This window comes from Heptranchias perlo, chromosome 11, assembly GCF_035084215.1.
Source record: "Heptranchias perlo isolate sHepPer1 chromosome 11, sHepPer1.hap1, whole genome shotgun sequence".
In the NCBI taxonomy this organism is placed as follows: Eukaryota; Metazoa; Chordata; class Chondrichthyes; order Hexanchiformes; family Hexanchidae; genus Heptranchias; species Heptranchias perlo.
The window spans coordinates 4,442,656-4,468,351 of NC_090335.1; the positions used below are offsets into that span (position 1 = coordinate 4,442,656).

At 49.2% G+C, this 25,696-nt stretch overlaps 1 protein-coding gene and 1 pseudogene across 1 annotated transcript in view; both read left to right on the plus strand.

The window, feature by feature from the left end:
• On the plus strand, nucleotides 1-2,335 carry LOC137327532 (uncharacterized; annotated as a pseudogene).
• The window catches only part of mbtps2 (membrane-bound transcription factor peptidase, site 2), a 27,962-nt gene continuing 4,596 nt past the window's right edge, over nucleotides 2,331-25,696 (plus strand). The window contains exons 1-10 of the mRNA XM_067992461.1: nucleotides 2,331-2,411; nucleotides 3,290-3,438; nucleotides 8,030-8,168; nucleotides 11,598-11,701; nucleotides 13,343-13,470; nucleotides 13,589-13,707; nucleotides 16,065-16,245; nucleotides 17,364-17,458; nucleotides 19,861-20,056; nucleotides 24,551-24,626. Coding sequence (XP_067848562.1) covers nucleotides 2,337-2,411; nucleotides 3,290-3,438; nucleotides 8,030-8,168; nucleotides 11,598-11,701; nucleotides 13,343-13,470; nucleotides 13,589-13,707; nucleotides 16,065-16,245; nucleotides 17,364-17,458; nucleotides 19,861-20,056; nucleotides 24,551-24,626 — 1,262 coding nt within the window. The 5' untranslated portion in view covers nucleotides 2,331-2,336. The remainder of the gene's footprint in view (nucleotides 2,412-3,289; nucleotides 3,439-8,029; nucleotides 8,169-11,597; nucleotides 11,702-13,342; nucleotides 13,471-13,588; nucleotides 13,708-16,064; nucleotides 16,246-17,363; nucleotides 17,459-19,860; nucleotides 20,057-24,550; nucleotides 24,627-25,696) is intronic.

Sequence of the window (25,696 nt, forward strand, 5' to 3'; positions counted from 1 at the left end):
TCCCCTGACCCCCCCCCTCCGTCCCCTGACCCCCCCCCTCCGTCCCCTGACCCCCCCCTCCGTCCCCTGACCCCCCCCTCCGTCCCCTGACCCCCCCCTCCGTCCCCTGACCCCCCCCTCCGTCCCCTGACCCCCCCTCCGTCCCCTGACCCCGCCCTCCCTCCCTCCGTCCCCTGACCCCGCCCTCCGTCCCCTGACCCCGCCCTCCCTCCCCTGACCCCGCCCTCCCGCCCTCCCTCCCTCCCTCCCCTGACCCCTCCCTCCCCTGACCCCTCCCTCCCCTGACCCCTCCCTCCGTCCCCTGACCCCTCCCTCCGTCCCCTGACCCCGCCCTCCCTCCCTCCCCTGACCCCGCCCTCCCTCCCTCCGTCCCCTGACCCCGCCCTCCCTCCCTCCGTCCCCTGACCCCGCCCTCCCTCCCTCCGTCCCCTGACCCCGCCCTCCCTCAATCCCCTGACCCCGCCCTCCCTCCCTCAATCCCCTGACCCCGCCCTCCCTCCCTCAATCCCCTGACCCCGCCCTCAATCCCCTGACCCCGCCCTCCCTCCCCTGACCCCGCCCTCCCTCCCCTGACCCCGCCCTCCCTCCCCTGACCCCGCCCTCCCTCCCCTGACCCCGCCCTCCCTCCCCTGACCCCGCCCTCCCTCCCCTGACCCCGCCCTCCCTCCCCTGACCCCGCCCTCCCTCCCCTGACCCCGCCCTCCCTCCCCTGACCCCGCCCTCCCTCCCCTGACCCCGCCCTCCCTCCCCTGACCCCGCCCTCCCTCCCCTGACCCCTCCCTCCCTCCCTCAATCCCCTGACCCCTCCCTCCCTCAATCCCCTGACCCCTCCCTCCCTCCCTCAATCCCCTGACCCCTCCCTCCCTCCCTCAATCCCCTGACCCCTCCCTCCCTCCCTCAATCCCCTGACCCCTCCCTCCTTCAATCCCCTGACCCCTCCCTCCCCCCTCAATCCCCTGACCCCTCCCTCAATCCCCTGACCCCTCCCTCCCTCCCTCCGCTGACCCCTCCCTCCCCTGACCCCTCCCTCCCCTGACCCCTCCCTCCCCTGACCCCTCCCTCAATCCCCTGACCCATCCCTCAATCCCCTGACCCCGCCCTCCCTCCCTCCCTCAATCCCCTGACCCATCCCTCAATCCCCTGACCCCGCCCTCCCTCCCTCCCTCAATCCCCTGACCCCTCCCTCAATCCCCTGACCCCTCCCTCAATCCCCTGACCCCGCCCTCCCTCAATCCCCTGACCCCGCCCTCCCTCAATCCCCTGACCCCGCCCTCAATCCCCTGACCCCTCCCTCCCTCCCCTGACCCCTCCCTCCCTCCCTCAATCCCCTCACCCCTCCCTCCCTCACCCCTCCCTCCCTCACCCCTCCCTCCCTCAATCCCCTCCCTCCATCCCCTCACCCCTCCCTCCCTCCATCCCCTCACCCCTCCATCCCCTCACCCCTCCCTCCCTCACCCCTCCCTCCCTCACCCCTCCCCTCACCCCTCCCTCCCTCACCCCTCCCCTCACCCCTCCCTCCCTCCCTCAATCCCCTCACCCCTCCCTCCCTCCCTCAATCCCCTCACCCCTCAATCCCCTCACCCCTCCCTCCCTCCCCCCTCCCCTCACCCCTCCCCCCTCCCTCCCTCACCCCTCCCTCCCTCACCCCTCCCCTCACCCCTCCCTCCCTCACCCCTCCCCTCACCCCTCCCTCCCTCACCCCTCCCTCCCTCACCCCTCCCTCCCTCACCCCTCCCCTCACCCCTCCCTCCCTCACCCCTCCCCTCACCCCTCCCTCCCTCAATCCCCTCACCCCTCCCTCCCTCCCTCAATCCCCTCACCCCTCCCTCCCCTCACCCCTCCCTCCCTCCCCCCTCCCTCCCTCCCTCACCCCTCCCCTCACCCCTCCCCCCTCCCCTCACCCCTCCCTCCCCTGACCCCTCCCTCCCTCAATCCCCTGACCCCTCCCTCCCCCCTCCCTCCCCCTCCTCCCTCCTCCCTCCCCCCTCCCCCCCCTCCTCCCTCCTCCCCCTCAATCCCCTGACCCCTCACCCCTCCCCCCCTCCCCTCCCCCTCCCCTCCCCCCCCCTCCCCCCCCCTCCCCCCCCCCCCCCCCTCCCCCCCCCCTCCCTCCCCCCCCCCCCTCCCCCCCCCCTCCCTCCCCCCCCCCCCCCCCCCCTCCCCCCCCCCTCCCTCCCCCCCCCCCCCCTCCCCCCCCTCCCCCCCCCCCCCCTCCCTCCCCTCCCCCCCCTCCCCCCTCCCTCCCCCTCCTTTACTAAGATGGCCGCCGGTGCTGGAGGTGTTGGAGCCGCTCTCAGTCGGAGTTGTATTTCCGGCCGTGCGTCAGTTCCGGTAAGATGGTGCCGGTGGCGGCGGTGCTGGGCCCGGTGGGGGTTTGGTGCGCCCTTTACCTGGCCGACTCGGCGCTCAAGGTAAGGGCGGACGGAGCCGCCTCGTCTCACACCCACACCGGGCAGCTGCGGTCGAATGGATGGATCCCGGTCCCCGCTACTGCTGCCACTTGGTCGGGCCCCACTGGCGGGAATTCACTGCAGAGTGAATGGGAACCTCAGGGAAACACCGAGTCAGGCACAAAGCCGGAACCCCCGGGCTCCACTTCACCATTCACACCGGACCCGAGTCTCCGGGACACCCGGCCCCCGCCCCACTCGGCACCCCGCCCCCCACTCGGCCCCTCCTCCTGCCCCCGCCCCACTCGGCACCCCGCCCCCCACTCGGCCCCTCCTCCCACCCCCCACTCGGCCTCGGCCCCCCACTCGGCCCCTCCTCCTGCCCCCCACTCGGCCCCTCCTCCTGCCCCCCACTCGGCCCCTCCTCCTGCCCCCCACTCGGCCCCTCCTCCTGCCCCCCACTCGGCCCCTCCTCCTGCCCCCACCCCACTCGGCCCCTCACAGCTCACTTGTCCCCTCTTTCTATCGGGTCTGCCCCCCCCCCCCTTCCCCTCTTTCTCTCTCACCCCATTCACTACATGATAACAGTGACTACACTTCAACAAAAAGTATTTAATTGGCTGGGAAGCACTTTGGGACACCCTGAGCTATAGAAATGCAAGTCTTTCTTTTATTCCCATCTCTCTACTCTCCCCATTCTCATCTCTTACCCCATCTCCTATCTCGTGCCCCCACCCCTCTGTCGCATGCACGCGCTCTCCCTTTACATTTTGATAGAGCTAGTTTTGACAATGTTAGTTTTCTAATAAACATTTAGATTCTGAACTGTAGATGTTTTTGCATTATTGGTTGGGTATTGTTGGTAGTGACACTGATCCCAGTTTCCTCTGATTGTACAGGCATCTCCGAGTCTCAAGGCTTGGTACGAGGAATGGCTGACAAATCATGGGGTCAGCATTGCTCCCTTCCACATACGGTGGCAGACTGCCCTTTTTAATCGGCTCTTTATGAAGCTGGGACGATGGAGGCCTCAATTACTGTACTTCTGGTAAGTTCACTTTCATTGTGGCTCTTGAAATGAGCAGGTTTGTATCTGAAAAATCAGCTCACCAGTAATGTCACCACTTACTACAGTCCGGTGTATATGCTGCATGTACTCTAACTGTGAAGAGTTAGTGCGAAGTAGGATACGGACAACATTTTTGGGTGAGCTATTATTGGAGGATGGGAGGCTGGCCAGGAGAGCATTGGAATAGTTGAGTCTGGAGGTGACAAAAGCATGGATGAAGGTTTCAGCAGCAGATGGGTTGAGATGGACGATGTTACAAAAGTGATGCAATTTGGGAGGAAGAATAAGGAGGCCACCTACTGCTTGGAAGGTAAGAGTCAAAATGGGGTAGAGCAGTAAAGGGATCAGGGGGTACAGATTCATAAATCATGAAAAGTAGCAACTCAGGTTTACGAGGCCATAAAAAGTGCAGACCAAGCACGGGTTCATTTCTGGAGGGATAGAATTGAAAAGCAGAGCAGTTATGTTAAACTTATATAGAACCTTGTTTAGAGTATTGTGCACAGTTCTGGTCTCCATATTATAAAAAGGATATAGTGGCACTGGAGAAAGTGCAAAAAAGATTTACAAGGATGCCATGGAATAAAAGGGGCAGTGCCAGCGTGGATATGAAATTGGCTAAGTGACAGGAAACAGTAGTGGTGAACAGTTGTTTTTTGGACTGGAGGGAGGTGTGTACAGTGATGTTCCCCTAGGACCACTGCTTTTTTTGATAATTAATGATTTGGACTTGGGTGTACAGGGAACAATTTCAAAATTTGCAGATGACACAAAACTTGGAAGTGTAGTAAACAGTGAGGAGGATAGTGACAGACTTCAAGAGGAGATAGACAGGTTGGTGGAATGGGCGGACACGTGGCAGATGACATTTTAATGCAGAGAAGTGCAAAGTGTTACATTTTGGCTGGAAGAATGGGGACAGAAAATATAAACTAAATGGTACAATTCTAAAGGGGGTGCAGGAACAGAGAGATCTGGGGGTTTATGTGCACCAATCTTTGAAGGTGGCAGGGCAGGTTGAGAAAGCGGTTAAAAAAGCATACAGGATCCTGGGCTTTATAAATAGAGGCATAGAGTACAAAAGCAAGGAAGTCATGATGAACCTTTATAAAACACTGGTTCGACCACCACTGGAGTATTGTGTCTAATTCTGGGCACCGCACTTTAGGCAGGATTGAAGGCCTTAGCGAGGGTGCAGAAAAGATTTACTAGAATGGTTCCAGGGATGAGGGACTTTATGTGGATAGACTGGAGAAGCTGGGATTGTTCTTCTTAGAGCAGAGAAGGTTAAGGGGAGATTTGATCGAGGTATTCAAAATCATGAAGGGTCTGGACAGAGTAGATAGAGAGAAACTGTTCCCATTGGCGGAAGGGTCAAGAACCAGAGGACACAGATTTAAGGTGATTGGCAAAAGAACCAAAGGCAACATGAGGATAAACTTTTTTATGCAGCGAGTGGTTATGATCTGGAATGCACTGTCTGAAAGGGTGATGGAAGCAGATTCTATCGTGGCTTTCAAAAAGGAATTGGATAAATACTTGAAGGGAAAAAATTTGCATGTCTATGGGGATAAAGCGGGAGAATGGGACTAACTAGATTGCTCTTACAAAGAGCCAGCAGGGGCTCGATGGGCTGAATGGCCTCCTTCTGTGCTGTAACCATTCTATGAGAGGTTATACTTATCCGGAAAGATTGAACAGGCTGGGGCTCTTCTTTCCAGAAAAGAGAAGGCTGAAGGGTGATCGGATAAAGGTCTTTAAGATAATGAAAGGGTTTGATAGGGTAGATGTAGAGAAAATGTTTCCACTTGTGGGGGAGACCAAAACTAGAGATCATCAATACAAAATATTCACTAATAGGCAATTCAGGAGAAACGTCTTTACCCTGATGGTGAGAATGTGGAACTCACTACCACAAGGAGTAGTTGAGACGACAAGCATAGATGCATTTAAGGGGAATCTAGATAAACACATGAGGGAGAAAGGAATAGAAGGATATGTTGATAGGGTTTAATGAAGGGGGGTGGGAGGAGGCTAGTCTGGAGCAGAAACACTGGTATGGACCAGTTGGGCCGAATGGCCTGTTTCTGTGCTGTACATTCTATGTAAGTGGAAGTAGGCGGTCTTTGTGATGGAAAGGATATGGGGTCGGAAGCTCAGGTTGGGGCCAAGTAATCATGCCAAGGTTGCAAACAGTCTGTTTCAACCAGAGACAGTGGCCAGGGAGGGGGATGGAATCGGTGGCGAGGGAACAAAGTTTGTGGGGGAGTCCAAAGACATTCAATCAGTGTTTAATTGGAGGAAATTGTGACTCATCCAGGACTGGATGTCGGACAAGTAATCTGACAACACAGAGGCGGTGGAGTGGTGGTGGTGGGGAGGTGGAGTTGGGTGTCGTCAGTGTACAGTGGAAGCTGACCCCATGTCTGCAGATGAAGTTACCAAGGGGCAGCATATAGATGAGGAATAGGATGGGTCCAAGGAAAGATCCTTGGGGGACTCCCAAGATGCGGGGTTGGGCAGAGAAGTGCTGGCTACGATCGGATGGGTAACCAAGTGAGGGCAGTGCCACTGTGCTGGACAGCGGAGGTGCAGGAGGAGGATGGTGTGATCGACTGTGTGGAAGGCTGCAGACAGGTTGAGGAGGAATAATTCACTACAGGGAATGGCACTCATGACTTTGGTTCAGGCCATTTTGGTGATGTGGGATTGGAGAGATTCAGACAGGGAGTTGCCGGAGATCTGGGCACAGATCTGGGAGGCAACGAACATTCAAGGTCCGAGGAGAGGAAGGTTGAAGGTGGGGAGGTAGTTAGCAAGGACAGCAAGGTGATTTTTTGAGGAGGGGGTGATGAAAGTACTATACCTGAGGAGAGGGAACCATTATATCAGCTCGCATGGGGGCCCGGAAAGGAAGTTTAAGTGGTTAGGAGTTTAGTGGGAATCATTGACCAGATTAGCTTGGAGAGGGCCATGGGGAGAAACTAGAGGGGGACGGGGATACAGAGCTGGGGTAGGATGGGGACAGGCAGCAGGTGTGGCTTTTTGAGCAAGGAGAAGTGGGAAAACAGTGAATGATTTGAAGAAATTGTCTATCTTGGCGATGAAGAAATCCATGAACCAATTAAATGCCACAGTACCAGAAGTGTGGGATCTTTCTGGATGGGTGAACTAAGATGGGCCGAATGGCTTTCCTCTTCCATGAGATCTTCTGAATTAGGGCCCTTTGGGAAGGAGTAAAGATCACTTTTTTATTACACACAGGGCTGTTGGGACATGGAATGCCTGACCAGAAACAATGGGGGAAGCAGCAGCATCCATCACAGCTTTTAAAAGGGAAGTGGATAAATATTTGACAATGTTGAAGTGGGTTTGGATAAAGGGCAGAGGGATGGGACTAAGTCGAGAGGTGTGTCAGAGAGCTGGCTCAGACACAATGGGCTCCTTTAACATTTTATGATCCTGTTCGGTAAGTTTCAGCACTGGGAGGTGGGCAAAGGGGGACTCGTTGTATTAATATTCATTTGCTGTCTTTCAATATAGCAACAGTAAATAGAATCTGGAAATAAAACGCTGGTATCAATAAAAGTGACCATGAAGCTGTCATTGTCGTAAAAAAACAACTGGTTCACTAATGTCCTTTAGGGAAGGAAACCTGCCCTCCTTACCCAGTCTGGGTCTATATGTGTCTCCAGTCCCATATCAACATGGCCTAGCGAGCCACTCAGTTGTATCACAGACTGTTTCAGTTCAAGAAGAAGGTGGCCCACCACCACCTTCTCACGCAACTTGGGATGGGTAATAAATGCCGGCCTTGCCAGCTATGTCCACATCCCAAGAATGAATTTTAAAAAATGGCTTTTGCCCACTGAATGTGCTGCCATTGCCTTGATCGGACTATCTTGCTGCTGTAGAAAGATGTGCCAGTCAGTGCAGTAAACAGGTGACTGGCTGTGTCCCAATCCTTTAAAGTGTCGGCTGTGGCTCAGTGGGTAGCACTTTCGCTTCGGAGTCAGAGGCCGTGGGTTCAAGTCCCAGTCCAGAGACTTGAGCACATTATCCAGGCTGACACTCCCAGTGCAGTACTGAGGGAGAGGTGCCATCTTTTGGACAAAATGTTAAACTGAGGCCCCGTCTGCCCCCTCAGGTGGGTGCAAAAAATCCCACGACACAATTTCAAAGAAGAGCAGGGGAGATCTCCCAGTGACCTGGTCAATATTTATCCCCCAACCGACATCACTAACACAGATTATTTGGTCAGCATCTCAGTGCTGTTTGTGGGAGCATGCTGTGTGCAAATTGGCTGCTGCATTTCCTACATTACAACAGTGACTACACTTCTAGTGCTTCATTGGCTGTGTAGTGCTTTGGGACATCCTGAGGTCATGAAATGCCAACTATAAATACAAGCTGTTCCTTACCCAATGGCCCCGTTACCACAGCACCCCTCACAGACAGACGCACAGTATGTTCTGACTGACTTATTCGTTGCGGTATCAGTTGAATTATTTCTAGTAATTTACTCCTCTCGGCACCTGTGCTGGATCACTAAGTGTTTCTGATCTTCCAGGTTCAGTCTGGGAATGGCCTTTGGTGTGGTCTCCATGTTTGTCTCAATGATGCTTCTGGCAAAAACTCTGACGCAGACTTTGGCACTCATGGCAGCTGAGTCCCCGACAGCTGACAATGAACGCATTCTACAAGTTGTGGTAAGTGGAGACTTGAGACGTTGGGGCTTTTTTCCCATTGGAGCTAAGAAAATTTAAGAGGGGACCTGAAGATAGTGAAGGAGTTATGATAGGGTCAATTGTGATGGATTGGTTCCATTGGTCGATGAGAGGGCACAAATTTAAGATGAGAAGAAAAAGAATTGAAGGGGAGGCTAGGAGAAAAAGGTTGTTTAACTGACAGATTTTGTAGATTTAAAGGGGCAGAGCTGTACCTCAGCAGCAGAATAATACATTGTATCTGACATGGTACAACCTTATATACAGTGCATCATCCTGTTACTGTGAGCAATACCACAGTAATATGGCTACTCTGTATTGTCAGAATTATCCTTGTGATTTGCATGTTCTTGTATCTGAATGTTGAAGTTACTTGTTCTTCCACTTCTCCCGTATGTGTACATTGCCTTCGTTTAAGAGCCAGGCCTTTTTCCGCCAATATTCTCCTGCCACTCCCCTTCTGATTGGGTCACGACAGCATCGGGGCTGCGGGAGCTCACCCAAACGGCCATTCTCCATCTGTGAGTCCAGACTGAGTATCAGCAGGGTCGTTGGACAAGAAGGAAGCAAGGGCCCCAGCTCGATCCCCACACAACTTCCACACCAACACACTCCCAGCAGGGGTCACTGGATAGTGATTGGGAGCGGGACATGGAGGCCAAGTGCACTGTCCCCACAGCTTCGCCGAGCTCAGATCATTTAATTCAGCGCCGGCCAGGGACCTTGTTGTGCACAGCTTGGTACCTCAGCAAATGGGGCTTCCAGCTATCTGGGTGCTGCACAATGAGGTTTTGTATGTTGTCCAAAGCAATGGCCTCATGCTGCAGAGCCCGTAACGCTTGACATCCTTCTGCAGGGCCATAGAGATTAACAGCATAGAAGGAGGTAATGGTCTGTATCAATCCCAAACTAATCCCACTGCCCCACTCTCTCCCCATAGTCCTGTATCAATCCCAAACTAATCCCACTACCCCACTCTCGCCCCATAGTCCTGTATCAATCCCAAACTAATCCCACTACCCCACTCTCGCCCCATAGTCCTGTATCAATCCCAAACTAATCCCACTGTCCCACTCTCTCCCCATAGTCCTGTATCAATCCCAAACTAATCCCACTGTCCCACTCTCTCCCCATAGTCCTGTATCAATCCCAAACTAATCCCACAGTCCCACCCTCTCCCCATAGTCCTGTATCAATCCCAAACTAATCCCACTGTCCCACTCTCTCCCCATAGCCCTGTATCAATCCCAAACTAATCCCACTGTCCCACTCTCTCCCCATAGCCCTGTATCAATCCCAAACTAATCCCACTGTCCCACTCTCTCCCCATAGCCCTGTATCAATCCCAAACTAATCCCACTCTCTCCCCATAGTCCTATATCAATTCCAAACTAATCCCACTGCCCCACTCTCTCCCCAAAGCCCTGTATCAATCCCAAACTAATCCCACTGCCCCACATCAATACAAAACTAATCCCACTGCCCCACTCTCTCCCCATAGCCCTGTATCAATCCCAAACTAATCCCACTGCCCCATTCTCTCCCCATAGCCCTGTATCAATCCCCAAACTAATCCCACTGCCCCGCTCTCTCCCCATAGCCCTGTATCAATCCCCAAACTAATCCCACTGCCCCGCTCTCTCCCCATAGCCCTGTATCAATCCCAAACTAATCCCACTGCCCCGCTCTCTCCCCATAGCCCTGTATCAATCCCAAACTAATCCCACTGCCCCACTCTCTCCCCATAGCCCTGTATCAATCCCAAACTAATCCCACTGCCCCACACTCTCCCCATAGCCCTGTATCAATCCCAAACTAATCCCACTGTCCCACTCTCTCCCCATAGCCCTGTATCAATCCCAAACTGATCCCACTGCCTCACTCTATCCCCATAGCCCTGTATCAATCCCCAAACTAATCCCACTGTCCCACTCTCTCACCATAGCCCTGTATCAATCCCAAACTAATCCCACTGTCCCACTCTCTCCCCATAGCCCTGTATCAATCCCAAACTAATCCCACTGCCCCACTCTCTCCCCATAGCCCTGTATCAATCCCAAACTAATCCCACTGTCCCACTCTCTCCCCATAGCCCTGTATCAAACTAATCCCACTGTCCCACTCTCTCCCCATAGCCCTGTATCAATCCCAAACTAATCCCACTGCCCCACTCTTGCTGCTGAGTCAGAAGGTCGTGGGTTCAATCTCAACTCCAGAACACTTGAGCCCATAATCCAGGCTGACATTCCAGTGCAGTACTGAGGGAGTGCTGCACTGTCGGAGGTGCAGTCTTTTGGATGAAATGTTAAACCAAGGTCCCGTCTGCCCTCTCAGGTGGTCATAAAAGATCCCATGGCACTATTGGAAAAAGAGCAGGGGGGTTCTCCCTGGGGTCCTGGCCAATATTAATCCCTAAATAAACATCACTTTTAACAAAAAAATAAATGGATTATTTGGTCATTATCTCATTGCTGTTTATGGGACCTCTCTGTGTGTAAAATTGGCTGCCGTATTTCCTATATTACAACAATGACTTCAAAAATACTTCACTGGCTGAGAAATGTTTTGGGACATTTTGAGGTTGCACAAGGTGCTTTATAAATTGAAGTTCCTTCCATTCCATTCCCTTCCTTCACCTTCCTTTACCTTCCTTTTTTATTCCTTCCTTTGCCTTCATTCTTTTCTTTTTTGTTCCTCCTTTCTTTTCCCCCTCTCTTTCTCTTTCCCCCCCCCCCCCCCCCCCCCCCCGGTGTGGTGGGCACACGGGCCGGGCACTTGTGCCCTTCCTAAACACTTAGTTCCAAATCCTCTTGGACTGAGTGATTTGGTGCCAAGAAGAAGAGGACAATCCTATTATGTATGGACTATCTCGATGTTTCTTCCCTACTTTCCCAAAAGAGCACGTGTTCCTTGGTGAATCCCCGTGTATATGGGGAATCACTCACAGATTGAGAGCTATTCCATCTATACAGTGACCTTTCTTAAGGTGAAAGAACTTGCTGTTATAGCGCCTCATACACCCTCGGGACGTCCCAAAGTGCTTCACAGCTAATTACCTGATCGAACATTTTCATCTTCCTTTGCCTCAACGCCATCTACTCCCATTTAACACTGGAATAACCTGCCCATTAGTGTTTTTGAGTTTTTTTGACATAGTAAGCACCAAGTAACAGCTGATTACGTAGGCTAACTACATAGGAAGTCTCTCGTTACTTCCGGTGTACAGTTTTGTTAAGTTGCCATCAGTTCCTGATACCTTTGTCCTAGGCCAGTGAAAGGATCTTCTCTGATTCTGAACCAGTGTAAGTAGAACTAACAATTCTTTACAGAGCATACGAAAATGGAACATGCAAGAGAACTTGATATTAATTCTGGCAATAACTATTTACTACATCCTGTTAACCTCAACAGGTGCCTGGTGTTAACCTACCTATCAGCCAAATGGTATATTTTTTCACTGCGATTCTGATCAGTGGCATCATACACGAAATAGGCCACGGAGTGGCTGCAGTCAGGTACGTTTCTTTTAGATCTATTCATGCCCATTACTACAGGGCTTCTGTTAAGATTGGGACTATATCGAGGTGTTGCCGGACCGGGAGCCAATGTAGGTCAGCGAGCACAGGGGTGATGGGTGAACAGGACTTGGTGCGAGTTAGGATACGGGCAGCAGAGTTTTGGATGAAAGAGCACCAATATACTAAAATCCATGGGAATCCAGAGGAGAATGTGGGGCTGGGTATGGAATTGGATTAAAAAAAAGAGTACCTGAGAGGTTTAATGTCAGACTGAAGGAATGTGCCAGTGGGGTTCAGTGCTTGGGTTCTTGTTCATCAAAATAAATTAGCTGGATGCAGAACATAAGCTTGTTAAATTTGCAGATAACACTAAATAGAGAATACAGTAAGGATGGAGAAAGCTGGTATGGTTTTACAGAATGAGTTTGATCTGTTACGTAATGGATAGGGAAATGGCAAATGAAATTTGAAGTAAATGCAGAGGACTGGAGATTGGAGGAAAGAATGGGTATCATCTCTACCCAATGAAGGTAACAGAATTAGCAGAGAGAGACTGAAAGGGCCCTGGGTGTGATTGTAGAGTGTCAACAACGTGAAAATGCAGCTACAACAAATGGGAATGCCCAGTTTGACGAGTCTACAGAGGGAAGCACTGTGTGCAGTTTTGCTTGTTGCTGTTTAAAGGGGGGCATACATAGATTGGAGAGGCTGCAGAGAAGAGCAACAGGAAGGATCCCAACTGTAAAGGGATGAGCTCTGAGGGAAGATAGGAGATGCTCAGAGCTCTACAGTATAGAGAAAAGGTGTTTAAAGGCAGCCTTGGTAAAATATTAAATGGTACGGTTGAGTAGATTGGAACTCCACTCATTGGAGTTCAGAAGAATGAGAGGCGATCTTATTGAAACATATAAGATTGTGAAGGGGCTTGATCGGGTGGATGCAGTGAGGATGTTCCCAAGGTTGGGTGAAACTAGAACTAGGGGGCATAAGGGGCTGCTCCTTCAAAACTGAGATGAGGGGAAACTTCTTCACTCAGAGGGTAGTAGGTCTGTGGAATTTGCTGCCCCAGGAAGCTGTGGAAGCTACATCATTAAATAAATTTAAAACAGAAATAGACAGTTTCCTAGAAGTAAAGGGAATTAGGGGTTACGGGGAGCGGGCAGGAAATTGGACATGAATTTAGATTTGAGGTTAGGATCAGATCAGCCATGATCTTATTAAATGGCGGAGCAGGCTCAAGGGCCTACTCCTGCTCCTATTTCTTATGTTCTTATTAATAAGGTGAACCTTAGGCCAGTAGGACAAGATGACCTGAATTTAGAGTGGTGATGTATACATTTAATACCAACCTTCGAAAAACGTTCTTTACTGAGAGGGTGCTTAATGTTTGGAAAAATCTAAAGCAGTGAAACCAAAGTGATTGGGGAGTTCAAACTGAAGGTAGATGTTGAGTTGGGGTTGAAATACTGAAGGGATGAGTTCAATGGGCTGGATGGACTTTTCTCATCCGTGACACTTTTTTAAAGTTGTTATATATCTCTGCAACTCGGCCATTCTTAGTATTGTGTGTTTCATTTAAAGTTGAGCACGTCACCTGTAATGTTGAATTTTAACGGTAGTTTTTTCCCCACTGTGCAGGGAACAGGTGAGATTTAACGGCTTTGGAGTATTTATTTTCGTAGTCTACCCCGGGGCCTTCGTTGACCTCTACACGAATCATTTACAGTTGATATCCCCAATCCAGCAACTCCGAGTATTCTGTGCAGGTAAATCTTCCCTCTCCGTTTATTTTTGTTGGGAAGAGTTAAGTTATGTTCAAAGCTGGCTTCATTTTCTTTGCCTTCAAATTTAAACAGGATTATTTTTCCTTTCTCCTTTCGACAGGCGTGTGGCACAACTTCATCCTGGCACTGATGGCTTTGCTCGTCTTGTACTCGTTGCCACTCTTCCTCCTTCCTCTCTACTATACAGGAATTGGGGCGCTGGTCACTGAAGTCACAGAGGTAATTCCTCATCTGAACAAAACTGGCAGGGAGTTACAGTCACGTCTGGGTATCCAGTATTGTCTAATCACTTCTGCTCTTACAGTATTGTCTGATATCACTTGGATAAAACTATTTGATGTTACATCGCCTCAGACGGAATGGTGAACAGATTTGAGTGTGACTAGACAGGGAATGGTGAACAGATTTGAGTGTGACTAGACAGGGAATGGTGAACAGATTTGAGTGTGACTAGACAGGGAATGGTGAACAGATTTGAGTGGGACTAGACAGGGAATGGTGAACAGATTTGAGTGGGACTGGACAGGGAATGGTGAACAGATTTGAGTGGGACTAGACAGGGAATGGTGAACAGATTTGAGTGGGACTAGACAGGGAATGGTGAACAGATTTGAGTGGGACTAGACAGGGAATGGTGAACAGATTTGAGTGTGACTAGACAGGGAATGGTGAACAGATTTGAGTGGGACTAGACAGGGAATGGTGAACAGATTTGAGTGGGACTGGACAGGGAATGGTGAACAGATTTGAGTGGGACTAGACAGGGAATGGTGAACAGATTTGAGTGGGACTAGACAGGGAATGGTGAACAGATTTGAGTGGGACTAGACAGGGAATGGTGAACAGATTTGAGTGGGACGAGACAGGGAATGGTGAACAGATTTGAGTGGGACGAGACAGGGAATGGTGAACAGATTTGAGTGGGACTAGACAGGGAATGGTGAACAGATTTGAGTGGGACTAGACAGGGAATGGTGAACAGATTTGAGTGGGACTAGACAGGGAATGGTGAACAGATTTGAGTGGGACTAGACAGGGAATGGTGAACAGATTTGAGTGGGACTAGACAGGGAATGGTGAACAGATTTGAGTGGGACTAGACAGGGAATGGTGAACAGATTTGAGTGGGACTGGACAGGGAATGGTGAACAGATTTGAGTGGGACTAGACAGGGAATGGTGAACAGATTTGAGTGTGACTAGACAGGGAATGGTGAACAGATTTGAGTGGGACTAGACAGGGAATGGTGAACAGATTTGAGTGGGACTAGACAGGGAATGGTGAACAGATTTGAGTGTGACTAGACAGGGAATGGTGAACAGATTTGAGTGTGACTAGACAGGGAATGGTGAACAGATTTGAGTGTGACTAGACAGGGAATGGTGAACAGATTTGAGTGGGACTAGACAGGGAATGGTGAACAGATTTGAGTGGGACTAGACAGGGAATGGTGAACAGATTTGAGTGGGACTAGACAGGGAATGGTGAACAGATTTGAGTGGGACTAGACAGGGAATGGTGAACAGATTTGAGTGGGACTAGACAGGGAATGGTGAACAGATTTGAGTGGGACTAGACAGGGAATGGTGAACAGATTTGTGTGAGACTAGACAGCAACTACAATGTTCCAACAGTACCCAACATTTAAAGGTTTTCCCACTTTGTTCGCTTTTTGTTCACGAGCCTCTAGGTCGGTCCACGTTTGAGGTAAAAACAAAGTTTGCTGGTATTGAGCTGAGATTGAAGATTGGTTGATGGGGAGGGTTGGAGTGGATGAACCAGGTAAGTACCCCATGTCCCTCAGCTGCATGGCCTTTCAAAGCTCTACAAACCCAGTGGCAGGAGAACATCTTTTGACTGAGGGTTTAACTTTCTTGCTTCCATCTTCATTTGTCCGATTGAGTTACTACTCTGATACCGGACCATTGATTTCACAACTTACATAGGAACAGGAGGAGGCCATTCAGTCCCTCGAGCCTGATCCACCATTCAATTAGATCATGGGCTGTTCTGAATTTTAACTCCATCTACCCACCTTGGTTCCCAAAACCCTTAATATCCTTACCTAACAAAAATCTATCAATCTCAGTTTTGACATTTTCAATTGACCCCCAGCCTCAACAGCTTTTGTGGGGGGGCGAGGAGAGAAGAGTTCCAGATTTTCACTACCCTTTATGTGAAGAAGTGCTTCCTGACATCACCCCTGAACGGCCTGGCTCTAATTTTAAGGTTATGCCCCCTTGTTCTGGACTCCCCCACCAGAGGAAATAGTTTCTCTCTACCCTATCAAATCCTTTAATCACCTTCAATACCTCAATTAGATCACCCCTTAATCTTCTATACTCGAGGGAATACAAGTCTAGTGTGCAACTTTTCCTGAGGTGTGGTGCCCAGAACTGAACACAGTACTCCAGACAGGGTCTGACCACAGCCTTATAGAAATGTAACATAACTTCCATCCCTTTGTATTCTAGCCCCTTTTACTTGTCCGCAAACATAACATTCAACAGACCTGTGGTGTGGCGTAAACAAAACAAACTTGGTATGTTCAATCACATTTACCTTCTGTTTCCCAGAACTCACCTGCCAGTGGCCCCAGGGGACTGTTTGCGGGCGATCTCGTTAAATATGTGGAAAACTGTTCAGTTTACAGTGTGGAAGATTGGCACAAGTGCGTTGAAGAGATCTCTGTGAAACCTCAGACTGGATACTGTATTAACGAGGCAACCCTGCAGCAACTGAGCTCTGCAGGTCGAGGTACTGACACTTTGTGATGGGTATAGACTAGACTCAAAGACAGAAAATGCTGGGAGTACTCAGTAGGTCTGTGTGTGTCTGTCTGTCTTTTATCAATATATTCCCCCTCCCCTTTTTTTCTGGTTATATCAATATTCGGTCTGTTACTTTTAAGTTCTTGTAGGTCTGCACTCAGAATGTTAGCCTGTCCGCTCTTATAGGAACAGGATTAGGCCAGCCCCCGAGAGCCCGTTCCGCCCCTCTCGCTGCAGATGCTGACTGACCTGCCAAGTGTTCCTAGCATTTTCCATCTTTCTTTGATATCCAGCAGCCGCAGCATTTTGCTTTGGACTTGGGTTGTGTCCAGTTTTGTCAAGCAAAGCGGGAACATGGCTGCTACATTGGTCACTCCCCATTCCACCGTTCACACGTGCACGCGTGTACTTGACACATGGTATCATATCACAGTATCATAGTAGGTACAGCACAGGCGGAGACCATTCGACCCATCATGCCTGTGCCGGCTCTGTGAAAGAGCTATCCGATTAGTCCCATAGCCCTGTAATTTTTTCCCTTCAAGTATTTATCGAATTCCCTTTTGAAAGTTATTATTGAATTTGCTTCCACTGCCCTTTCAGGCAGTGCATTCCAGATCATTACAATGCGCTGCGTTAAAAAAAATTGTTTCCTCATGTCTCTGGCTCTTTTGCTGATCACCTTAAATCTGTGTCCTCTGGTTATTGACTCTTCTGCCACTGGAAACAGTTTCTCTTTATTTACTCCATCAAAACCGTTCATTATTTTGAACACTTCTATCAAATCTCCCCTTAACCTTCTCTGTTCCGAGGAGAACAACCCAGCTTTGTGAAATTGTTAGGGATCCTTTCTCTTCAAACTTTCAAGCCTGGACCATGGGACCTCTCCCAGCCCTGCCGCCACCCGCCTGTGCCCGTGCTATGGAGCAGTGTCTTAACTGCACTCGTACCTGACCAGGTTTGGTGCTGTTCGCATGTTTGACCTTGGAATGTCTTTGAAACCGATCTCCTCCCACCAGCTAGATATTTTTTTAATCTAGAGCTTACTTAAAGCGCTGACTTGCTACAATAAAATGACCTTCCTATTCCTTTTCTTCCCTACAGCATACAGGAGGCTCGATGGAACCATGGAGTGTTGTAGCAACAACAGCCTTGTGGATATTTGCTTCTCCTACCGTGGCAACTTGCAAATCCCCCAGGTGAGGATCTGCAAACTCTGTTCTCACTGGACCAAGCAGCTGTTTAACAAACACGCGGTGTTTTTATTGCCACAGAAATCTACATCCTGCTGTCTTTATAATAAACTCAATTTTTCCACGGGCAATATTATGACCTACGCTCGACTGAAAGGAAAAGATTTTAATAGGTAACTGGAAAATGCTGGTTTGGTGACGAGTTTTTCACAACCACTATCGAGAGCTGGGCCTAGCTTTTCTGATTAGTTTATTATAATCCCGGCATTTACCCGGTTAAAGTGAATGGGTCAGTCCTGGCGTTAAATGATAGTGCAAAATCTGGGCTTTTAACTCTACAATATATAGTGAGCTATACAGAGGGTATAATACGGTATTACGTGCAGTTTATATAGTGACTCTGTGGGCGAGGATCCCACCCCCTCTCTGGGACGACGCTGCTGTCGGCAGTATCCGTATCCTGTTAATCACATGATCCCCACTCTGGGATCTGGGACTGGGTGGCCAGCCGGTTGGAGTGGCGGCTGAATGTTGTCCCCTATTGGTGCGGCAGTGCTGAGACCTGTCGCCCATTGGGCGTTACTCGCTAACGGACGAAGGGAACACGTCCAGCTCCTCTTTCCAATGAAGGTTCCATGTTGGCCACGTGAATAGCTTTTTCCCTGAGAAGTGTATAAAACCGTAGTGGTGAGTGTTGTAAACTGGACAGCCAGGTGGTGAAGGATAGACTACTAGAGCCTGGTCTTCAGTTGCTTCCAAGCCTTTATTCACAGAGATCAACATCACACACTCCACACCCTGGATAAGCTCTCCTATAAATGGATACAAGAGTCCCCAATTGATGCGCACCACCTGAATACAATTAACACTAATTGATATATCTCATATGGCTACAGTTAATAGAGAGTCTATGGTTGAGGCCAGGACTCCAAGACTTGGGCCAAGTTCTCCACAGCACTCTGGAATACTTTTACAGTATCGAAGAGGTTTCATGCGCTATTTCCTGCCTCTCCTTGGCAGTGTGGCTCACGTACTGTGACATGTGACCGGTCTGTCTGGTTCATGCTGCCTAGCTATTTGGAATTAATATGGATCCCAATTGCCCTCCAGTATCCAGCAGTTTTCAGGAGGATATGCAGAACTGGTAAAACAAACAACCACCCTCTCCCTCTCTGCTCCCCCTCCCTGTCCACCAACACACACACAACTTTGGTGCACCCAAGAGTTTTTAAGCACTGTCCGACCATGGACTTGGGGTTGAGGAAACCATGGTACAGCTGGGTCATCGGTACTGCAATTTAATATGCCACACAATCCCACAACCTAACAGGTCAACGGAAGTGCTAGTAGAGTGAGGTGGACCATCAACACTAACCGTAAGGGACTGCGGGGTGGGGGTGGTCACAAGGGCTTTTGAAACATTGGAGAAAGTGCAGAACAGATTTCCTGGGATGTTACTGGGTTTGAGAAGATGCAACTATCAGGAAAAGGAAAAGACCAGGTAGAGGACTGCAAAATTATGAAGGGGGTCGATAGGGTGGATGTGGAGAAACTGCTTCCACTTGTGGGTGAGTCCTGAACCATGGGGCATATATATAAATATTCATAAATCCTATAAATATAAGATAGTAGTAACCGATCAAATAAAGAATTTAGGAGGCATTTCTTTACAGAGAGTGTTTGAAGCAGATAGCATTGATGTATACATCAAGCCTCCCCTTAAATGCATGAGGGAGAAGGGAATAGAGGGATTTGGGGGCAGGATAGGAAGAGGCAATTAGAGAGGGAGGAGGCTCGGGTGGAGTATAAACACCAGCAGAGACCAGTTGGGCTGAATGGCCGGGTTCTTGGCTGTGGATTCCATGGAAAATGGACCATCTACACTGACCATAGGGAACAGCTGCTGGGGTAAGCAAACCAGCTAGCTCATGGCTAAGGATGGAACTCCCAAGGCCTTTCTTGGTCAGTGTCCCACTAGGTGATTGTACTTCCTCACTGAGTGCTCGGTGTGGGGAGCACTCAGTGAGAGATTCAGAGTATTCGTTAGCTGGGCCCTGAATTGTCCTCTCAATTGACAGTGTGATTTTCTCTGGTCACAAACTGAAGCTTCAGAGAACCACAACTTCGTGGAACGTTTGAGTGATTCAAACACACAGGAGCTGTGATACACTCGAATATAACAAATTGTTTAAAACCTTAAACTCTACTGTGCAGTTAATGCTCATCCCTTGTTTCATTCAATATCTGAATGTTAATCTTTGAAAATGTTAGTTCTCTATGAAGTTATCCAGTGTCTGAAAATCGGAATTCCACCGTTCCGCGATTAGGACCAGATTATTCCCCTTCCTGCACGCTGTGTATGACCTGCTGTGCCTCACTCTCCCTCATGCTTCTGTTTGTGTATGCAGTATGTTTGTCTAGCGGCCAGGAAAGCCATTGAATCTAGCCGGGTGTGTCAGAGGAACGCGGACTGTCAGAAGGAGTTTGTTCCCAGCCTCTGTGTGAAACCCTCTGTCGAAAACCAAACCAGGCTGATCAGAATCAAGCACTCGTCTCCCATGGACATGCTATTTATCGGACACCCAGTCCATCTTCAGTATGCAGGTCTGTAGCATTAAATAGGATCCTGTAAACATCAATTTACACATCAGTAAGGACCAACAATGGCCAATCGTTAACCCCTCCAATACTGGAATTTTGGTGTCTCCATGGATATTTTGAGGGGGATTTTGGCAGGCCTGAGATAAAATTAGAGCAGCAATTTGTACCCTGGAAATAGTCACTATGTGTGCCTAATAAAAGCAGAGCTGTATACAAAGAAAGACTTGAATTTATATAGAGCCTTTTATGACCTTAAGATGTCTCAAAGCGCTTCACAGCCAATTAAGTACTTTTGCAGGGTAGTTACTGTTGTAATGTAAGGTATGAAGCAGCCAATTTGCACACAGCAAGTTCCTGCATATAGCAATGTGATGATAACCAGATAATCTGTTTAGGTGTTGGTTGAGGGATAAATATTGACCAGGACACCGAGGAGAACTCCCCTGCTCTTTGAATAGTGCCATGGGATCTTTTACATCCACCTGAGAGGGCAGGCGGGGCCTCGGTTTAACATCTCATCCAAACGACGGCACCTCTGACAGTGCAGCACCCCCTCAGTACTGCACTGGAATGTCAGTCTAGATTATGTGCTCATGTTTCTTGAACCCACGACCTTCTGACTCAGAGGCAAGAGTGTTACCACTGAGCCAAGGCTGACACCCGTAGTTGGTGGCACAGGTTTTGTGTTTGCCAATTGGCTGTATCACCGTACGGTAGGATACACTTCAAGCTGCTGATTGAGCTTCCGATCTCGAGTATCTGGAGAGGCACTTGCCACAGGAGGGGAGGGCAGCTGAGAAGAGGAGTCAACCCGTGCCACACTCATTCCCACATCTCGGTACCGAGTGAGAGCAGCACTGGCAGAGCCTGGGAACTGGTTACTTGACGGCCCCCCTCATTCAACCAGTGATATGAGGGTAAACAGCTTGGAAATCTTTACTTGAGAATCGTGGCCTAGTCCGCCAGTGAGATTTTCTAAGGACGTTAAGGACTGTGGCTTGGTACCTCAATTAACTGAGTGCTTGATTCCCAGCTACAGACATAGTCAGTTAAATTTCCCTGCTTCGCCTGCGGGTTTTCCTCTAACTCAGGCCATTAATAGTGTATCACGCAACAGTAAGGTACTCATCAGTGGAGAGGGGCAGACTGGCATCTGACTGACTCTGCTTTGGCTATACCTCCTGTATCTCCACGCGCCCCCCCCCCCCCCCCCCCCAGTCTAACCCCACTTCATTCTGCGTCCAACCCTGCAAAAAGGAAACTTCCCCCAAGTTGCTAACTTTTTCCAGTTGGACATTGGGAAGATCAAAGCCATCGCCCTCAGCCCTGCTACAGAATCCTCTCTCTCGCCACTAACTTCACCCCTGGCCTCTATCTTAGGCTGAAGCAGTCTGTTTGCAACCTCTGAGTGCTGCTTGATCCCCGCTGAACTCCTGACACCATATCCTCTCCATCACAAAGACCACCTACTTCCACCTTTGTAAATATCTGCCCCTACCTCAGCCCATCTGCAGCTAAAACCCTCATCCATGTTTTCGTTGCCCCCAGACTCGATTACTCCAATACTCCTGGCCGGCCTCCAATTCTCCACTGTTCATAAATTCCAGTATCTCTATAGCTCTGCTTCTTGAAACCTATCCCACACCAAGTCCCACTTGCCCATCGCCCCCATCGTCTTTGACCTACGTTGGCTCCCATTCCCAAAACACTTCCGATTTAAAATTCTTATCCTTGTGTTTAAATCCCTTCATGGCCTCACCCTTCTCTGTCTCCATAATCCCCTCCAGTCCTGCAAACCCACCACGCACCTCACAAACTCTCGGTTCCCCCATGACTCCGACCTCTTGTGCATCCACCACCCCACTATCAGTGGCTGAGCCTTTAGCTGCCTAGGCTTCACGCTGTGGAATTCCCTCTCTAAACCTCCATCTCGCCACCCCCCTGTCCTCCTTTTAAGACCCTCCTTAGAATCCATGTCTTTGACCAAGCTTTTGGTCACCCCGACTAATCTCTTCTCCTTTGGCTTGGCATCTTCTTTCTGTACATATGTGAAGCTTCTTGTGACTTTTTCTGGAAGTAGGAAGTTTCCTTTTGAAGGCGATATATAAATGCAAGATGTTGTGCTAGTGGAACATGGTATTCATGTTGAATAACAAAAATGTGCCCGCCTATTTTTGTAATTACATTGTATTTAAAACCAAAATGATCAAGTCATTATGTAATATTTGTCTATCATCAATTATTTTTATCAGAACTGAACCTGGCAGAATTTTCTTCTGCAACTTTTCCCACACTATTTACATATGCTCTGATAGTAATGCATTTTATTGGATTGTAACCATTGCAATGCCACTTTGCCCATTGTAATGGATATTAGTGTCATTTCTCCCATTTCCTCTAATGTAATGAAGAAGTAACAGGGTAGACAAGGGCAATGCATTTGATGTAATATATTTGGATTTTGAAAGGACCTTTGATAAGATACTGCATAGTAGACACATGACTAAGATCAGAGCATGTGGAGTCAGGGGACAGGTAGCAGAATGGATAGCAAGCTGGCTACAAAACAGCAAACAGTCGGGGTTAAGAGTAGTTACTCAGACTGGCAAAAGGTGGGAAGTGGTGTTCCACAGGGTTCGGTGCTGGGACCACTGTTGTTCACAATTTACATTAACGATTTGGATTCAGAATCGGAAGTACAATCTCAAAATTTGCGGACGACACCAAATTGGGAGGTGTCGTTAATACAAAGGAAGAATGTGTCAAACTGCAAGACGACATTAATAAACTTGCAGAATGGGGCGTGTAATTGCAAATTAATTTCAATATAGATAAGTGTGAGGTGGTGCATTTTGGTAGGAAGAATAAGGAAGCCACATAGTGCTTGGATAATAAGAGTCTAAACAGGATATAGGAGCAAAGGGGTACAAAGACACAAATCACTAAAAGTAGTGACACAGATTAAAAGGCCATTTTTTTAAAAAAGGCACACAAAGCACTGGAGTTCATTTTTAGAGGGACAGAATTGAAAAGCAGAGAAGTTATGTTAAACTTGTATAGAATCTTGGTTAGACCACACTTGGAATATTGTGCATAGTTCTAGTCTCCATATTATAGAAAGGATATAGATGCATTGGAGAGGGTGCAAAAAAAGATTCACAAAGATGATACCAGAATTGAGAGGATATACTTATCAGGAAAGGTTGAACAGGCTGGGGTTCTTTTCTCTAGAAAAGAGAAGGCTGAAGGGTGACCTGATGGAGTTCTTTAAGATTATGATAGGGTTTGATAGGGTAGACGTAGAGAAGATGTTTCCACTTGTGGGGAAGTCTAAAACTAGAGGTCATAAATATAAAAAAGTCGCTAATAAATCCAATAGGTAATTCAGAAGAAACTTTTTTACCCAAAGAGTGGTGAGAACGTGGAACTCACTACCACAAGGAGTAGTTGAGGCAAATAGCATAGATGTATTTAAGGGGAAGCTAGATAAGCACATGAGGGAGAACGGAATAGAAGAGTATCCTGGTGGAGTTAGATGAAGTAAGGAGGGAGGAGGCTCGTGTGGAGCATGAATGCCGGCATGGACCGAATGGCCTGTGTCTGCTGTAGTTTCGAGTAACTGGATGGGAAAACTCATTTTAGCATAGATTTTTGCCCCACAGGTGCTCTGCTTACTCTCCATCACCTTTGAAGAGTTTCTATGCCTTGCAGAAACCGCATTTTGAAACTGTTATGGTTACATAATGAACTGTGGAAGCCTGTTTTTATTTACACAAGAGTTCTAGAATGTATAAGAAAATATATATCTTGATTATTTGCAGATGAAAGTACAAATCCAGTTTTAAAATTAACAGCATCTGTTTAATTCTGAAACTGATTTCAGGCTCTAGCACCTGTGTTTAACAGTTTTGTTCTTCATAACCTGATGTCAGTCAAGCACAACGCATCATCGTGCTATTGGTGATATGGGCGCCACGGGCTGGTGATATGGGCGCCACGGGCTGGTGATATGGGCGCCACGGGCTGGTGATATGGGCGCCACGGGCTGGTGATATGGGCGCCACGGGCTGGTGATATGGGCGCCACGGGCTGGTGATATGGGCGCCACGGGCTGGTGATATGGGCGCCACGGGCTGGTGATATGGGCGCCACGGGCTGGTGATATGGGCGCCACGGGCTGGTGATATGGGCGCCACGGGCTGGTGATATGGGCGCCACGGGCTGGTGATATGGGCGCCACGGGCTGGTGATATGGGCGCCACGGGCTGGTGATATGGGCGCCACGGGCTGGTGATATGGGCGCCACGGGCTGGTGATATGGGCGCCACGGGCTGGTGATATGGGCGCCACGGGCTGGTGATATGGGCGCCACGGGCTGGTGATATGGGCGCCACGGGCTGGTGATATGGGCGCCACGGGCTGGTGATATGGGCGCCACGGGCTGGTGATATGGGCATTTTGTGCTCTTGATGGTGATATGTGTCTCTTTGTTTGCAGTGAGCCTTACCAACTACATGCCACGGTTCAGTTTTCTACACCTGGACATCCCTATAGTGATTGAAACATTTTGCAAGTATCCTTTTCTTCTTATCAGAACCTCAAAGCTGCCAGTGAGGGGTGTTGGAAATGTGTTTGAAGTGTACAGAATAAGTTCAGTGCACGTGCAAAGGGCTGGTTTGAATCTGCAGCAGTCTGCCCCAAATATCAGTGATGGAGCTTAGCGCTCACCTCTCATACCTGTGGAATTGTCCCATGCTGCCAGGCTTGTGGCCTTCATCTGTACCCCAGAAATTCACAGGCCACAGGAGCATATCTCAGTCTATGGGAAACCTGTACAGTTTGTCAAATCTTTGTTCCCCCAACCACCTCAAAATTAATCATTGTTGTCATGGTATCATAGCACAGAAGGGGCCATTCAGCCCATCGCTCCTGTGCCATTGTGAGTTCTTTAACTGGAGTTATCTACTCTAATCCCATTTCCCTGCTCTTTCTCCATATCCTTTTATATTCTTCCTTTTCAAGTACTTATCCAATTCCCTTTTGAACAATGTTTAGTCTCTGCCTCAGTAGGCCCTTCTGGTAAAGCTTTCCATGTTCTAATAACCCTCCGTTTGAAAACATTTCTTCTAACTATCCGCTTCACAATTCCAGTGATGATCCTCAGTCTGTGCCCCCTTGTTACTGATTCACCAACAAGTGCAAACAATCTTTCACTATTTATCCTCTCAAAACCTTTCATAGCCTCTATCAGATCCCCTTAATCCTCTCTGTATCATTGTAAACTGCTTTACCTCTTCTTTGCTTCAATTCTTCCTCTCTTCCCCCCCCCCCCCCATTAAGGTTTGCTCTGCCCCCTGCTGCACCTGGTCAGATCCTCCCCACCTGCTGTGCTTGCACCTTTCTGTGAGTACTTATTCCGCAGTCTGTGGTGTTGCTTGTAATTTCCCTCCCATCATCGGTATACAGCCCTGTATATCAATGTGACAGCTTCAATCTCCCCAAAACACTGCCTCATGTCTCCTTTTCCACCCAGGAGATGGTCAGCACTTCCCCTCCCCAGCCTCTCTTTTCTTACTTGCTCCTGTATAGTGCGGAGTGTCTCCAGTTGTGTCTCAAGCTCAACAACATTTTAATCCTCCCTGG